Below are 16,543 nucleotides of genomic sequence, written 5' to 3'. Positions count from 1 at the left end.
TTCTTTTTAAATTGGGATTTTTATCATGCCCTAAAGAGTGACCCAATCATCATGTTTTCTGACTTTAGATTTTGACAAGAAGCCCTTCCCTTGGGCTGCCAATGAGAGCTGTCAATGATATTTCCCTGTAAGGGAAAAGCTCTCTCATCAGTGTCAGACAGGCACTGTGATTTAAGCTTTGTCTGGTTAAAAATAGTCAGGATGCAATGTCATCTTGAAATTTTTACTCTTTTTTGCAAACACCAAGAGATGTGATACCACTCTTGGAGATGGCTGTATATCTAGGATGTATTTATTTAGCATTTTTTATAAGAGGACAAACTTGGGGCGCCTGGGTGGCTCAGTCTTTAAGCGTCTGCCTTCAGCTCAGGTCATGATCCCAGGGTCCTGGGATCGAGCCCCGCATCGGGCTCCCTGCTCAGCGGGAGGCCTGCTTCTCCCTCTCCCACTCCCCCTGCTTGTGTTCTCTCACTTGCTGTGTCTCTCTCTGTCAAATAAATAAATAAAATCTTAAAAAAAATAAGAGGACAAACTTTCCCCTAAAGCATTGAAAACATAATTTCTCTTTAGCTATTAAGGGCACATGGGGAGAGGAGTAGAAGTGGCCAAAGTAAAATCAAACAAACAAACACAAAAATAAACCTTTCTTTCCATGCTCATGTGCTCTCCAAAACATGCAAATTTTAAGATACATAGAAATTGTCACCAGAGCTATTACTTTGCACATTACATTACACCAGAATAATATCTGTCCAGATTTAGATTTGCTGTTGTCTTAAAGATGAATACTGAACTTTCTGAAAATAGAAATAAAACACCTAACCTCATATCTTTTGGACCTAGCCAAGGCCTGGACTACTTCTACATGACCTACTGTAAGTCAGTTAACTAGTGGCCCTTGATTTGCTCCCCTCTAAAATAATGGAAAGAATGCTTTTGCACCAACCATCCAAGGGTTATGGCTATTTATGAGCAGCTGTCAGCAAGAAGACTTTCAGAAGACCACTGAGCCAAATCTGCAAGGCAATAGTAAAGCCCTTTCAGCAGAGGAGTCCCTGAGCCCCCTTGTTGACCCTCTTGGGAAAGCAAGCATTCTGCTGGACAAATGAGAACCCTCATCTGTGGCATTCAGCCCATCCAGTCATGAACCTCACCTGTGCCAGGTGGACCAATAATACAATCAAGTGTACCAGGTGATTTATAATTGCGATGGCTGACACTGTAGGATTGAACGGGAGTAGGGCAAGAACTATACTGAACTACACTATTGGACCTTTTATAGAGTGGAAACTGAGTCCCAGTGTTGCCCACAATATTGGAAGCTTCCCAGTCACAGATAATCCAACTTTTATTTTTCTTTCCTTCTAATTGTTTCCAGGTCACAACTGCCTATAACTTAGATATCTAAAGTTCTTGAGCATTTGGCCCTTGGGGGTTCAGGGGACTAGGGCTCATATTAAATGATAGATCTATTCTTCAATTCCAGTGTTAGTTTTTTTCTCTTAAATGATTATATAGGTGGAAGGAATTTTTGAGCCTCCTTGGCACTAACGCATATTGGCTCCCTATGCCCAGCATACTGAAAGAAAAATGCACAGTGAAGTTACCTCCAATTCCTTTTAGGTTAGGATTTTAAACAAGAAGATCGATTTTAGCAAGGTTCAGTCCCGATGTGGTTCCAAGGATAACATCAAACATTCTGCTGGGGGCGGAAATGTAAGTAGAAGCTTCTATTAGAAAGCTAGCCTGATTGTGTGGAGCCATCTGCACAGCCAGCCCCCTGTCTCTTTTCCTGCGTCTCTCCCAATACACACCCCACTACTTGTTGCTGCTCCACATGTCCCCTGGTCTGGGAGCTTGTCACCCTTGCATTTTTGCTGGTGGGCTTCCCATCCTTCCCTGAAAGATTTATCAGCAAATTTCTTGCTTTCAGTTGAGGAATAAAACCTTACTGGGCTGCATCCTGTCTTTCAGGGGGATGGCAAACCCACCTCACCTCACTTGCCAATTTTGTTTGCTGGCCTTTGGCTTCAAGGTATCTCCTCATGCTGTCTCTACTCCCCTGCAAACATCAGCTGGGCATACACTTTTATGGCTCCATTTCAATTACTCTTGAAAAGACTGATATACTTGAAAGTACCCAAAGTGTGTAATGTCAATCTTTTGTGCATCACTATTCATGAGAGTTAGGGTATCATTTGGAATAATGCAAAACTAGTGAAGCACAATTCATCTGTCATTCAAAGTGAAAGGATTCAAGTCCCAGTATAAACTTTGTCTTGATGGGATTTTTTTTTCTGTGTCTTGAATTGGGCAGAAATAATATCCTTTGAGAGGAAGGGAAAGATGAATGCATGTTTCTCAGAGTTAAGGCAGAGCTGAAACAGTGAAACTCAAGGTAAAGGAAGCATGATTCTTCACAAAATAAGAATAATAAAGGTGACCCAGGCTGATTCTCTATTCTATGGATCCTTGTCACCTAAACCTCAGATTCTGGCCATCTGTGACTCAGTTTAGAGTGTCAAGTCCAGAATTCTCGCCTGTTAATAACTCTTGCCTCCTGGCTCCTCAGCTGGAGGAGTCAAGCAGTGAAAGGGGAGACAAGCCAGTGCCATCTACCAGGAACTGTCCCCTGTTGCTCGAAGTAGTTCCACTGAGCATGAAAATGTCACTATTGTAGGAAGTCCATAGCAAGGTTTGCTAGGCTCCTTAAGAGTGCTGAGCTAAGCCTCAGGATCAGTATTTACATTGACGTGGTGGTGCTCCTCCCTGTGTCCTGACTGTAAGTGCAAACCGTGTGGTACTCTCACAAAAGCAGTCTTAGTCCTGGGAAATACCTGGAGGGTGTCAAAGGGTAACCCCTATCCTCTCCTGCAGGCCCTGCTGGCCTACAAGGCTAGGTGGCAAAGCACAAATTGAGATAACTAACAATCTTAAAGTAAATAGGGGAGCTTCCAACCTCCAAAACAATAGTCTTAAACTTTCCTCTAGAAAAGAATCACTTGTTCAAATATGCAGATTCTGTGACCCCATTTCCAATTCAGTAATACCCTTGTACTTCTGATGCCAATGGACAGTGCACCACAATTGGAAAAACACTGTTTCTAACACGGGGAGAGGAGATAACTTCAATAAAACACAAGAAAAAAATGTTACTACCATTTTATAATTTGGTGGATAAGAAAAATTCCATTTAGCCAAGACATGACAATAATATTTTAGAAAAGCTTTGATCTTTCTTTTTCTTATATCTTAAAGCAATGTTGGTCTTCTTGTAACTATGAGCAATGTTGGTCACTTTTATGGAAAAATCATTTTTAAGAAAATAATTCATCTCTTCACTTGGCTCTTTGCTTATGGAAAGGTTTAACATGGTGTGGCTTTGTTCTCTGAGTGGAAGCTTGCCTTATTAATCCAGGTGTTTCTATCCTCTTGTGGCATGATCTGTTTTCTACTAACAAAATCTTCTATTCTAGGATTTTCTTTCATTTTGGTCCTTCTTTCCAACCAAATGTGGGAGTACACTGGGAGGTTATGTTTTTCTATGTGTGTGTATGCACTTGAGTTTGGGTTTCTGTGTTGTCGTATGTTGTGCGTTTGGGTATGTTTCTGGATTTTATGTATGAGCTTGGGGGCTTGCCCATGTCTCAACCATTTTAAGTGTATTTTATATGGTTCATACAGGTACAGATTGTTACCAAGAAGATAGACCTAAGCCATGTGACATCCAAATGTGGCTCTCTGAAGAACATCCGCCACAGGCCAGGTAAATAAGTGCTTCTTGGTAGTTTGGGAAATATTAAATTGCTTAAGAAATCAACAAGCAGAATTTTTGTTGTGAAATACCTAATTGGAAAAATGTCTCAAAATCCTGAAAACTCGTGCTTTTATTAATAGAAACTTAAGTTAGAAACTTTAAGGCATCTTCATTTGGGCAATAAACTCAATTATCACAAGGAGGTACATATCATAGGACACGTTCAAAATTAAAAGGCATATAAGATGCACTTATCTCTATGTACTCAACATGCTTATTGGAGCTCTTTTGAAATAGATGGTCTATAAAATACCTTGGGCCATGTATTCGTACATAATTACATGGATCGAAAGCAGCACTTCCAAAGATTTTTCATGGAAGTATTTTGTCTTCATATGTGAAAGAAGGATTGTGTTTAAGCAAAGCTGATGAAAGTATTTATCTGCTAAATTTCTCAGATCCTACAGTAGGTCAGTAAGCATTATGAATCCTCAGCAGAATGCAGTGCTTAATTGACCCATCGCTTGACGCAGTGCTTGTCCCAACTTATTTAACCATTGGCCTCTTGTTTTTCTATAGGACTAATGATCTAAACTACAATTTACATTCATACTTGTTGGGGATTTTTTCCTCTTTAAAGTGTAAATCTAACATAAGTCATTTTTTCTGAGTATCATTATTATATATTTTTGCTAACTTCTACCTCCATGCATATGTAAATAATGGACAACTGTCAAATTTGTCATTTTCTTGAGAATATTTTGACACAATATATACCATTGAATTATAGATGGACAAGAGGAAGCCTTTGGTGTGCTTGATATCTTAATTAAACCATGTAATAGGTTATTCCCATTAATCACTGTCTCAAATGTTATCAGAAACAAAGTATAAGAACAATCAAGCCCAGAAAGATTTCTGACCAAGAAAAGATTATTAAGAAGAATTTATTTGTTGAAAAATAAAGGTAGATAGGATAAGTTTCAAAATGGATAAATGCACTGGAAACATGTCTAGAAGTCAGGCTTCACTTTGACAAAGGGTGTTCATAAAGCAAGTCAAGGAGTTAGGTAATACATATACAGAATCTCTACTGGTTCACAACCCTCTTGGGAGCTTCCCTGGTGTACTCTGAGACTGGCACCTGTACTCAGAAGACAGGGAGAAACTGAAGAAAGAGGTAGGCCACTCCAGGTTAGTAGGTGGCAGTTTTAATAAGTAAAGGGAACGTACATATGAGGCTTCTCTTGGGTAGCAGCAAGATGGATCCTCACACCCGCCCACCAAATCTTAAAAGTTTATAAAGAAGCCTTAACTGGGTTTAGTCATGCATGCAGTGTTGGTGTTCTCAACATCACCTCATTATCTCAAGGCTCTGTCCTTGGAGCAGCCTCTGGGAGCAGGAAAGGCAAGCAGGGGAGGGAATGAGAAGCCTCCGAGTTCCCAGGTCCAGCTTTCAGGTCAATCAGTGTCACGTCTTTTTGTAGATGTTCCCCAACAATCTCCAGTACGAAATTCAGAACCACTTCCTTGGAATTAGCTTCTCTGTCATTCCTGAGGTGGCAGGGACATGGTCTCATACTGCATATCTTCACAATTCTACGATCTATAACTCAAGCTTACAAATACTTGGTTGACTCTGCTGTGTCAACAGTAGGAATGAGGTATTTGGCCATACTGCCTATTTTCTTCCAAAATGCAAAAGAAAATATTAGATTCTTTAATTGAGACAGTAAGTATTCCATTAGCCAAATTCAACTGGACTCTTGATGTACAGGAACATGTGACATAGTTAAGGAAGTAGTCTATGTAAGATTTATTGGTCATAAAAGACTATTGTCATGGACTCCCACCTATTTCTAAATCTAGATCTCTCTTTTATAAGAACTGAATCAGATAACTGAATTCATAAAGAAGTGTTAACACAACGATCTTTGACAATGGCGAGCTTTTCACAAAGTTACTTTGGAATGTGGAATATCTAAGGAGAAAATAAAGGAAACAGTTCAACACATGGAAGCCCAACTTTAGGGCATATGGAGCTTGATAAAGTTTATAGTCCTTCACAATTACTGCTGGTAGATGCCAGAATTCTTCAGAGCCAAAGGCATAGATCTGGGAATTCAAATGGGTTTCTCTAACAGTTACATAAAAATTTCTAGTAGGATTTCAACAAAAACAGACTTCTCAAGCTTCCTTTTCTGAATATATTTTGGGTCAATATTACATTTTTTTCTCTCCCTCAAAATAGAGTTCAGTAAAAATTTTAACAGGTTTATAACTCTGTCCAACATATAATCATAAAAGAAAGCTTGCAAAGGTCATTTCTACTAGAGGCTACCAAAAAAATGGAAAAGACCCCAAGAAAATTGATCTCATCAGGTTGAAACTCAACATCCTCCAGCCTCTAACCAAGATAAGTATGTTTTATGAATCACCTTAATCCCATCACAACTAACACGAGAGACCCATATGGCTAGGTGAAATGTTGGAAGAATAACACTTCCTGCAATAATGCATATTTTGAGGGAGGGACAAGTACATGTCTCCTATAAACACAAGTTAAATAACAGTGTGCACATCCTAAAACTTCAGGAGAATGAATGGATATATCTTCAAAATGTAATCTAATAACACCATATAATTTCAAGGGGCCCCTAGCCAGGTAGTTGGGTATCAGTATAAATGTCTAGGTATCATATGAGAAAAATACCATAAGGTCTAAGTCTGTGAAGACTTAACAGACCTTTCTTTTGGGCTATGGAGATAAATAAACATCAAGAGTCCAAAATTAAAAAATCTTCCCCATGTTTCTCCCAAGTCAAAATCCTACAACAGAAGCAGTAATAATCATAGATAGTCATGTCATTTACCACTGGCCTTCCAAAGAAATGCACACAACCAAAACCAAATTGCTAATCAAAGTGAAAGCAAATCTCAGGTGCTGAGGTAAAGGGGTCTAATTCAGCTTCTTTTCAAGTCAAAGACATCAGCAGACCCTCAAAGTTGCTCAAGGACAGGCTAACGAACAATGGGTACCTACCGGAATTGAACTCCCTGCATTTACAAGCTGGAAAAGGCATACAGAGATAGGGGCACCACTCTGCACTCTCATCTACCAGCAGATCCTCATATTTCAGACTAATTAGCATTCAGAAAGATGCCATGGTCAAAACTGTCACCACATTATCAGATCAAAGTCAGTGTCAGATTGGTCCTATGCCAACTGTACAAGAGTAGGATTTCCTAAGGTTCTCTTCCTGTCACTCCATTTGCTAATGATAATGGTAAATTCTCAAAGCTCACTGGTTATAAACAACTTAGCTTCCAACTCCAATTTCATCAGTCAAGCCATCAATGTTGAAAATTTACAAATGAATATATTACCCATATGTGTACCATTTCTAACCTAATAGTTTCTAGGGGGTTTTTGTTGTTGTTTTTGGGGGGTTTTGTTTTTTGTTTTTTTGGAAAAATGACCTATTACCATGAAGAAGAATAAGGATCTTCATTTCAAGTTAATTTGCTCCCTTAAGAGTAAAAGATTGAATGTTCCAAGTTTTAGAAAGGATGAAATAGGATATTTTCACTGTGTTCTTTTTAGAATTTTTATTATACAGATAAGAAAAGCCCCTCTGATATTTTATGTTAGACATGGGTAGATTATGAAGAAGAATTTATTAGCCGAAAAGCAAAGGTAGATACGATCAGTTTCAAAATAGATAAGTGCATTGGAAACTTATCTGGTAATCAGGCTTCAGTTTGGCTTAGAAGAAAAAGATATTAATACATAGGTCAAGCCATATAATGGTACAAAAAGGATGTCATTACCTTGGGTGATATGGGAAAAATGATACAGACTAGAAATTCTAAAAAATTCCTTTCACATCCATGGTTAAAAGGAGAGTAAATTAAGTCTGTGCTTTATGATGACCTATCTGATATAATCATTTTTGGGAAATAGTCACCCCAAGTAGAAAATATCACTGTAGCAAGGCATTTAAAAGCCTTTCTTCTCTCACAGGCGGTGGGCGTGTGAAAATTGAGAGTGTAAAACTGGATTTCAAAGAAAAGGCCCAAGCTAAAGTCGGCTCACTTGACAATGCTCACCACGTACCTGGAGGTGGTAACGTTAAGGTAAGAATCAAGGTTGTAAGCTGATCCTGTCTTCTGCTTTTTAATCCTTCTGAAATACTCCTCATCAAAATGAGTCACGATCAAAGGCCTGGACATGTAGGAAGTAGGAATGGCAGAGCTGAACAAAAGTGACATTAACATCAGCTCTGAGACAATAGTGAAAGGTCTAGGGGCCAGTTAAGATGCTTGAGTTAACAAGGACTGATGTTTGTCTTGAACAGATCGACAGCCAGAAGTTGAACTTCAGAGAGCATGCAAAGGCCCGTGTGGACCACGGAGCTGAGATCATTACGCAATCCCCAGGCAGATCCAGCGTGGCGTCCCCCCGACGACTCAGCAATGTCTCCTCTTCTGGAAGCATCAACCTGCTCGAATCCCCTCAGCTTGCCACTTTGGCCGAGGATGTCACTGCGGCACTCGCTAAGCAGGGCTTGTGAATATTTCTCATTTAGCATTGAAGTAATAATATTTAGGCATGAGCTCTTGGCAGGAGTGGGCTCTGAGCAGGTGTTACATTCATTCTTTACAAACCATAAAATAAATAATCTCATTCCCAAACTGTAGTTATTGTTACAATTTTATAAAAAACAATGAATAGTATATGCAGAAATTGACTTGATTTCCATTTGCAACAGGAAGACACTGGCTTTACATGAGTACAATTGGACAATTATTTTTGCTCTGCTCTGTTTTGCATGGAGTATTATTATTTTAAAAATTGCATTTTTACCTTTCATGTGCCTGAAGGCTATCCATACATTCTGAAAGGCCTTGTTGAAATCCAAGCTGCTCATTCCACTCTTCTGTTGCTGGGTGAAAAGATAAAAGCTGCCCATTTTAACTTATTACAGGTTAAATTAAATCAAGGAGTCTGATTGCAGGAAGGAAAGAGCATGTAAGAAATAAGGTTTTTTTTTTAAAGTGTTATTTTGTATAAATGGGAAGAAAGATTCAGTTAAGTTATTAACATTTGGGACCTGGATAATTATATCAGAGTATAAGTCAATCCAATAAATTATTTAACTAATTAAAAATAGTTACGAAGCATTTGAGCTGTGGTTGAGGAAGCGATATAAAAGTGCATCTCTTAGGAATGAAGCACTTTCATTAGGATGGACTCGTCTGATTAGAATGTCAGTTGATCAGCTAGATTTGTGTCCACACTACCAGTTTCACACTCCCTTTCCATCTGTTTGATACAGTATTATAGATATAAATATATATATATTTCTCTGTGGCCATTTGTGATACTTCCTCATATACTTGAATATTATACTTCCTTATTCACAGTATCTGTGTCTCCTGCACCCTTTGGTGTTGCAATTTTAGGTATGTGAAAGTAGATGTTAGCAGGGTTCTTTCCCTATTTAAAAAAAATACATTAAAAAAGAACAAAAAGTTTTAGCATGAAGTTGCTTCCTGTAACAACTCAGAGCTGTAACCCTGTTTTAGTGCCAGATACAAGTCTCTCCCGTGATGCTAGGAAAATTTATTTTTCTTTGCTTTCACCAACATGGAGTTTGTGGGGGTGGGTCCAGTTATACATTAAAAGGGTTTACAGATTGTTGGTTTAAGATTTTGGATTCATCTCATTTTGAATTATGGAATAGTTTGGGTTTTATTCCTGTAATCATTCAAGAAACAGACTTCTTAAGATTCCTTTTTTTTTTTTTCCCTTTGCTAAAGTTGAAACTAACAGAGGGAGTTTGGGACATGTTGCCCCGCTCTTCCAGACATTGCCTGCTAATTGAATTATCTGAGAGAAAATATTTGGCTTCCTTACCCACAGTAAAGACCCTGATCAAAAAGGACAAGTACACTCATTTGAGAAGTTATAGCCACACAACACTTGAGATACAGATATCTAAATCAGTTTTTCCAGGATTCCAACATTGCCCTCTGTGAAGGGACACTTTATGACTTAGTAATACTGGTGTGACTTAATCTACAGTCTGGGAAATCACCAATTAATTCCTCTCACAAATCATTCATCTTAGACTTGTGAAAAGCAATTAAATAGTCAATGGCCTGAATAAGCAGTCAGTTACCAGTCTGGGTGAGTATTTTTAGTATTTTATCTGTTCTTTTTCTTGCTCGGGGCTGGTAGGTTGGTTCTGAACCATTAAAAGCAAATAGTCTGATAGGTGTCTGATCCCCGTGAGTCGAATCAATTCCTGACTATATAGGAGGAAGTGATGAGCATGGATGAGGCAACGAGGAAGTATCTAGGAAACGAGTAGCATCTAGGAAAGCAGCCAAGGGATGCAAAGACAGAGACACGGGTGCCATTTTGTGACCCACTGGATATTGCAACCAATGTGACTTCCACCAAAAAAAACACAAAAAAACAAAAAACAAAAACTGTAGGAGCAAAAACATAGCACTCATTCTCAACTAATAGGTTTTGCATAGGCAAACATGTCTGAAAGTGTTGATAAATCAATCCTTTTACACAACAGTCAAAAAATTAGAAACTGTGGGAGTATGACTATGGATGTGTCTATTTTCTGCCTAATAATTGCTATAATGTGGATTTGACCTATCTGAGCATTTTATTCATCAGCTTCCCTTGAAATGCACTAGAAAATCGCAGAAGAAAGAGTAGTTGTGTGGAGACCTATGGTATTTTCCTACATGTTTGATAGTGTTAGGTAGTGATGAAAGCTCTCTAGAAAGAAGGAGTTAACAGCTGGTTAGAACAGTTTTAACCTACAAAATAAGTATTTTCTACCAACTTGGTTTACATTTTTTATACAAGGTAAGAATAAGTAATTATGCTTTACATATTAAAATTCTGTTTCTTACAAATACATGCCCAAGATACAGATTATATAAAGCCCTAAGATACTAGATTTGGCATTAAAACAAATGTTTATTTCAAATCTCTGCAAAATTATAATGAATAAATGCCCTTCCTTTGTACGGAAATATGATTCTTTATAATGTTAACAAAAAGAAACTGATAATTTGTACCAATAGAAGAGAGAAATACACAGGCTAAATGTCTTCTTATGGGGACAGGGGTTGGAACCTATCTTGCCTTCACTCTCAAGATTAACGACGCAAATTAAGCTTTTTGAACACCACTCTTGTGGGGGTACCCATACGCTGATCTAGAAATTAAAGCTTCATAGTTCCAATTCTAGATCTATTACTGCCAGTTTCTCTCTGGCTTTAGCCTTTGAGAACCTGTTTAAGGATACATAAGTAATCCAGAGCTGTGAAGAGTTAAAAGGCCAGCTTCTTCAATGAACTCACTCTCTCTGGGTCACCTGCAACCAATAATTGGGTACTTTATAATGACGCAGGAAAGATCCGAGTGGTTGATGAGTTTCAAAGGCCCTGTTCATTTAGGAACCAACTCTCTCTGGATTCTCCTGCTGAGTTCCAGCAGGGTGATAGGCTGAAATCCCACCCACAAGCAAGACACCTGTGTAACACCAACTCGGCATGGCTGAAGAAAGCTGAAGAGAGAACCTCATTAAATGGAAGAATCTGCTGGTGATAGCTGACCTCCACACATTCATACAGTAAGACAGCAGGAAATAGGATCATCAGCCAAATTATAACATCCATGTCAATATTGTTAAAGAAATAATCTCAAAGCGGTTGATTCCGACCTTGCTACAATTACACTTTTTGTCCGATTTTTCATGCCACAAAAATGAGGAAAATAAACCATTCATGGTCTAAGTAGCCAAGAGGAAAAAAAATAGATTCGTGGCTTGGAAAGGCAAAGTCTAGGCATTCCTTCCAAAACTGATGTGTTAAAATCAGCACTGATGTTTGTTTTTTTACACCTAGGATTTTTAGCCTGAGTGTGTAGGTTGAGGCCAAGTCCCTCTGCAGGAAAGAGCTTATTTTTAAACTCACAAAATGTCAATCATGAAAATCTACTTCAACTTTAGCAAAAAGAAAAAAAATCAACAAAAAGTATACTCTGTATGCTGGGATTCCAAGGTTCCAACGTGCCGCTACAAATCTCTAGGGGGTTTCTTTCTTCTGATAATTCTAGAGCCTGTTATCATAGAAAGGCATTTCTTCAATGGCTGGTTGTAGTTAGTTCATGTTTTTCAATCAAAATTTGCAAATGTATTTGTTGCTGTATAGTGATTGTTTTGCAAAATAAAATTGCTTGTCACCTAACTTATAGTTTCAGATTGTTTCTTCTCTGGGAAAAAAAAAATTACACACACACACACACACACACACACACACATTGCTCAGTCCAACCAAGGAAAAATTATGATGAGAATGCTATAGTTATCTCCCCACCATGTGTCAGGCTTTATCTACTACTGTATTTAGCAGGATGCTATCTGTTGCAAGTGACAGAAACTGAAATCAAATTGGCTTAATCATAAAGGCAAATTTATTGGCTCAAGTAACCAACAAGGCAGACCTCAGGCATGGATGGATCCAGGCATTTAAAAGATATTAAGAATCTTTCTTTTTCCAAATCTTAGCCCTGCTTCTTCTGTGTTAGTTTTATTCTAAAGGCAAGCAGCTCTTTCATGATAGTCACTGGGGAGCTCCAGGTTTCACAACCCACCAAAGAAAGCCTCTTTCCCACTAGCACTAGTCAAGATCTCGGGTCTGAAAATCATTGAACCTTGGGTCACCTGCTCACTTCTGCTGATTACCCATGGTTGGGTCACATTCTTTTCTCTATCACAGGTGGGTGGGGTAGGAGGAAAGTAAAGGGAGAAGGAGCCTCTTCTGAATTACATAAACTAATCGTGAAGAGGAAATGTTCCCTTCTAAGTAAATATTCCCTCCTAAGTCAAGTCAGGCTGCTACTGCCAGAAGAGAGAGGAACTGATTCTGTGCAGGTCATAAAGCAGACATCCTGTAGGTCCACACACCCTATTCTCTATCTTTATTCAATCTTTTAGCTCCCTGCTACTCAAGTTCTGTTCAGCCTTTACCTGGGACCTTGTTAGACATACAAATTCCCATGCTCCACCCCTGGCTGACTTACAGCATTCCCCTAGAAGAATCATCTGCGCATTAAATTCTTAGAAGCATTCAGCTCATCTAGTCCAAGGAGAAAGATCCACAGCAGCCTGCTAATAGGTAAGAATCATTTCTAAGACTACAGGAGGTAATATCACGAAGTCTGATGTCAAAGAGTCTAGGTATCAAGTGGTAGAAACTTGCGCCTGTTGGAAGGAATGTCTTTGTGCTGGAGGTTTGCCAGACCTACCACTCTAACTTGGCTGAAACCTACTTCTACCAATGGAGTCATCATCTTGCATTCCGTTTTCCTTTGCTAATAATGTGGATTTGGTACTAGATAGCCAACATAATTAGACTTTCTCTTTAATAGTTTTTTTTTTTTAATTTGTATCCATGTTTCCCTTCAAGGAAGTCTCAAAACTACACGGGATTTAGACATTTATTTGTCTGGTGGCATGAATCACAAGAAAGTCTTCATTTTCTTTTTTATTAATTAACAAGGCAAAGAAGATTTTGCTTGACTTGAGAAGAGACAAGTAACTCAGATATAATGTAGGATTATAAAAATAACCCTCTATGTAGCTTATGTAGAGGAAAAAATATACTCCTCTTTTACGATAAGGCCCTTGTAGAACTTTGTCAAAAGTACACAGTCCAGCAACCCAAAATTGTTTCAAAACACTGTCCTTTACTAGGTTTTCTTGAGTATGTTGAAGAAGCGTCACAGGCACACTCCAAAAAGCCCTATTTTTTTTTCTTTCGTGCCTTTTATCACAAATATACCACAGCTGTTCCCATTTCTTAAATTCCATTAAAAATCTCCTGCCTCAGGCCTGGTTGAGGTAATAGAACTATGGCCTCCAGATGTGCTTTGTTTGGCCAGCACAGTGTTTTCAAACTCAAGAAAGTTCACAGACTCACACACACTCTCTCAGATTTGGATCTTTCAAAAGTTAAACGATTTGGCAACCAGGAGCCTGCATTCATGGTATCAATTGGCCGGGGCTGGTCTGTGAATGATGACATGAGTTTGGTCCCTGCACTTGGACGCAATCCCCACCCAAGCCAGTTAATACTCTCAGACAACTCACTTTCACTCGTGACTGCAGGTGCTGGACCCTACAGATTTGGTTTGTAACCTCAGGTTTAGACCCACTCATTTTTCCCTCCCTCCCAAGTTTTTCCTCATTCTGTGAAACAAAAACCCAAAAGAATAAACTCCTAATCCTAAAGTGGGGGAGAGAAGGGTCTGGTTGGACAGGTCAAATCAGGATCCTCAGGGAGACTGGGAGCCTGAGGAACCAATGTTTAATAGACTTCTGCCCTATCTTAAGAAAGAAGAAAAATCTTTAATATTAACCACTGGTAATTTTCACGTCCGTGATAAATACACTTAAGATTCTTTTCCCACCTATATATTTCATTAAAGCAAAGGAAAAAAGAAAAATATAGTGGAGTTTGTTTGCTTGTTTCCCCACATATGATTTAAAAAAAAAAAATCTCATTGTCAAGTGAGAAATGACAAAAAGCTGTCCTCTTAGTAGGCCTGAACTTATAACGTACTTGCTTATAACTTTTGGAAGTAGAAAAAAGACATAGTGGAAAGATGTTGTAACCTAGTCAAGCAAATGATGTGTTCTTTTTTTTTAAAAAAAAGATTTTATTTATTTATTTGACAGCGAGACAGCGAGAGAGGGAACACAAGCAGGGGGGAGTGGGAGAGGGAGAAGCAGACTCCCCGCTGAGCAGGGAGCCCGATGCAGGGCTCAATCCCAGGACCCTGGGATCATGACCAGAGCCAAAGGCAGACGCTTAACGACTGAGCCACCCAGGTGCCCCCAAATGATGTGTTCTTAAGCCCAGGGCTGATCTTCAGCCAACACACCCCTTATTCAGTTGAATAAGTTGTTAGAATATTAAAAGACTTACTGCCCAAGCCTCCTCCTTACCAATGCCCATCTTTGGCCTGCATAGACTTCATCCAGTTCTAGCACCTGTAAGGCCAATGCCTTGTACAGCAGAGAGCCTCCAAAATCTGTCCCAGTCCCCTCAAATCCTGCCTTTTAAGTATCACCAGTGGCTAGGATCGCCTCAGGGGATCTGGAGGACTGACCTGTGCATGACCAGCTGTTCCAGGAAGCCCAGATGATCTATGCTGGCATTTAGCAGCCTGCCCGCTGGCCACAACTCTCACTTGCCTTCCCCTGTCCCTGCATTGCCCCCTCCTCCAAGTCAGAAGATGGAAAGCCCACAGAGGAGTCAGTGTCTTTTCTGACATACTGGGAGGCAAATAGCCGGTGCTCAGTAACCATACCTTGGCTATGGTCACCTGTTACCTGTCTTCATTCCACCCAGAACTTCCCTGATATGGTTGTTTATGGGAACTGCAGTCGCCATAGGACTTTAACTCGTAACAGAGTATAGAGATGAGCAAAAGGCACTGAGGAGGTGATGGGGTTCCTAAGGCCAACAACAGAAAAAGATTATGAGCAACAGATAGGCCCCATGGGGCAACGTGCAGGTGACAATGCCTAAGGAAAAGGCTTTTTAATGGTCTCTATTGAAATTCACCTTCACCTAAAACCCACCAGGAGCCCAACTGAGGTGGGCATAAACATTAATTTTAAAATTATTTAGTGATTGTCTCTTCCAGGCATCCTTACAAACATACATGAACTCCTATGAGTACTGTTATCAGCATCCCCATTTTACAGATGAGAAAACTGAGCATGGAAAGGTTGTTTAAAACTTAATGGGCAAAAAGAAGAAGATAGTAGGAAGGGAAAAATGAAGGGGGGGGGAATCGGAGGGGGAGACGAACCATGAGAGACTATGGACTCTGAGAAACAAACTGAGGGTTTTGGGGGGGGATGGGTTAGCCTGCTGATGGGTATTAAAGAGGGCATGTATTTCATGGAGCACTGGGTGTTATACGCAAACAATGAATCATGGAACACTACATCAAAAACTAATGATGTAACGTACGGTGATTAACATAACATAATAAAAAAATTAATGGGCAGAGGGTTGCTCAGGGGCCAATAAACTGCCTTGACTCCTCCCCACCCCCAAAAATCCTTCATGGGCAGAGCCTGAATTTGAACCCATGCGGCCCAGATGTCTCATCTTGTCTAATGGATTAGGTTTGATCTCTTTAAATATTCCAGTAAGCAATTTTCCTGACAGTCAATAATGAAGATACCAAATATATGTCATATAAAAATCTGAGCATTAAATGGGCTAGAAAATGTTCATGTATTTGTTGTTAATTCAGCAAATAATGAAAGAGGATCATGTCTCATAAACAATATCATTTCTGTAAAGAGCAATTCTTTTTTAAAAAATTGAAGTATAGTTGATATGCAATGTTACACTAGTTTGAGGTGTACAACATACTGACTTGGCAATTTATACATTGTGCTCTACTCACCCCAAGTGTAGCTACCATTTGTCACCATACAACACTATTACACTTCCATTGATTATATTCTCTATGCTGTACCTTTTCTCCCTGTGACTTATTCCATAACTGGAAGCCTGTGTCTCTCACTCCCCTTCACCTATTTTCCCCATCCACCCACACTTCTGGAAATCATCAGTTTGTTCTCTGGGGTCTATTTCTGCTTTTTGTTTATTCATTTGTTTTGTCTTATAGATCCCAGATATAAATGAAATCATATGGGATTTGTC

General features: G+C 39.2%; 1 protein-coding gene across 21 annotated transcripts in view; it reads left to right on the top strand.

The window, feature by feature from the left end:
• MAP2 (microtubule associated protein 2) overlaps nucleotides 1–12,040 on the top strand; it is a 280,936-nt gene extending 268,896 nt beyond the window's left edge. For 20 of the 21 annotated variants that reach the window (XM_073879249.1, XM_073879237.1, XM_073879247.1 and 17 more), the window contains 3 exons: nucleotides 3,685–3,766; nucleotides 7,782–7,894; nucleotides 8,116–12,040. In XM_073879249.1, coding sequence (XP_073735350.1) covers nucleotides 3,685–3,766; nucleotides 7,782–7,894; nucleotides 8,116–8,331 — 411 coding nt within the window. In that variant the 3' untranslated portion in view covers nucleotides 8,332–12,040. Of the gene's footprint in view, nucleotides 1–1,623; nucleotides 1,717–3,684; nucleotides 3,767–7,781; nucleotides 7,895–8,115 lie in introns of all 21 variants that reach the window. The other variant, XM_073879298.1, reaches the window with a different exon arrangement.
• The last annotated feature ends 4,503 nt before the right edge of the window (nucleotides 12,041–16,543 follow it).

This window comes from Callorhinus ursinus, unplaced genomic scaffold, assembly GCF_003265705.2.
Source record: "Callorhinus ursinus isolate GAN/ISIS: 27379988/994484 unplaced genomic scaffold, GSC_fseal_2.0 scaffold2, whole genome shotgun sequence".
Classification (NCBI taxonomy): domain Eukaryota; kingdom Metazoa; phylum Chordata; class Mammalia; order Carnivora; family Otariidae; genus Callorhinus; species Callorhinus ursinus.
Note: the sequence above shows the minus strand (reverse complement) of the source record. Positions and strands in the feature narration are given on the sequence as shown.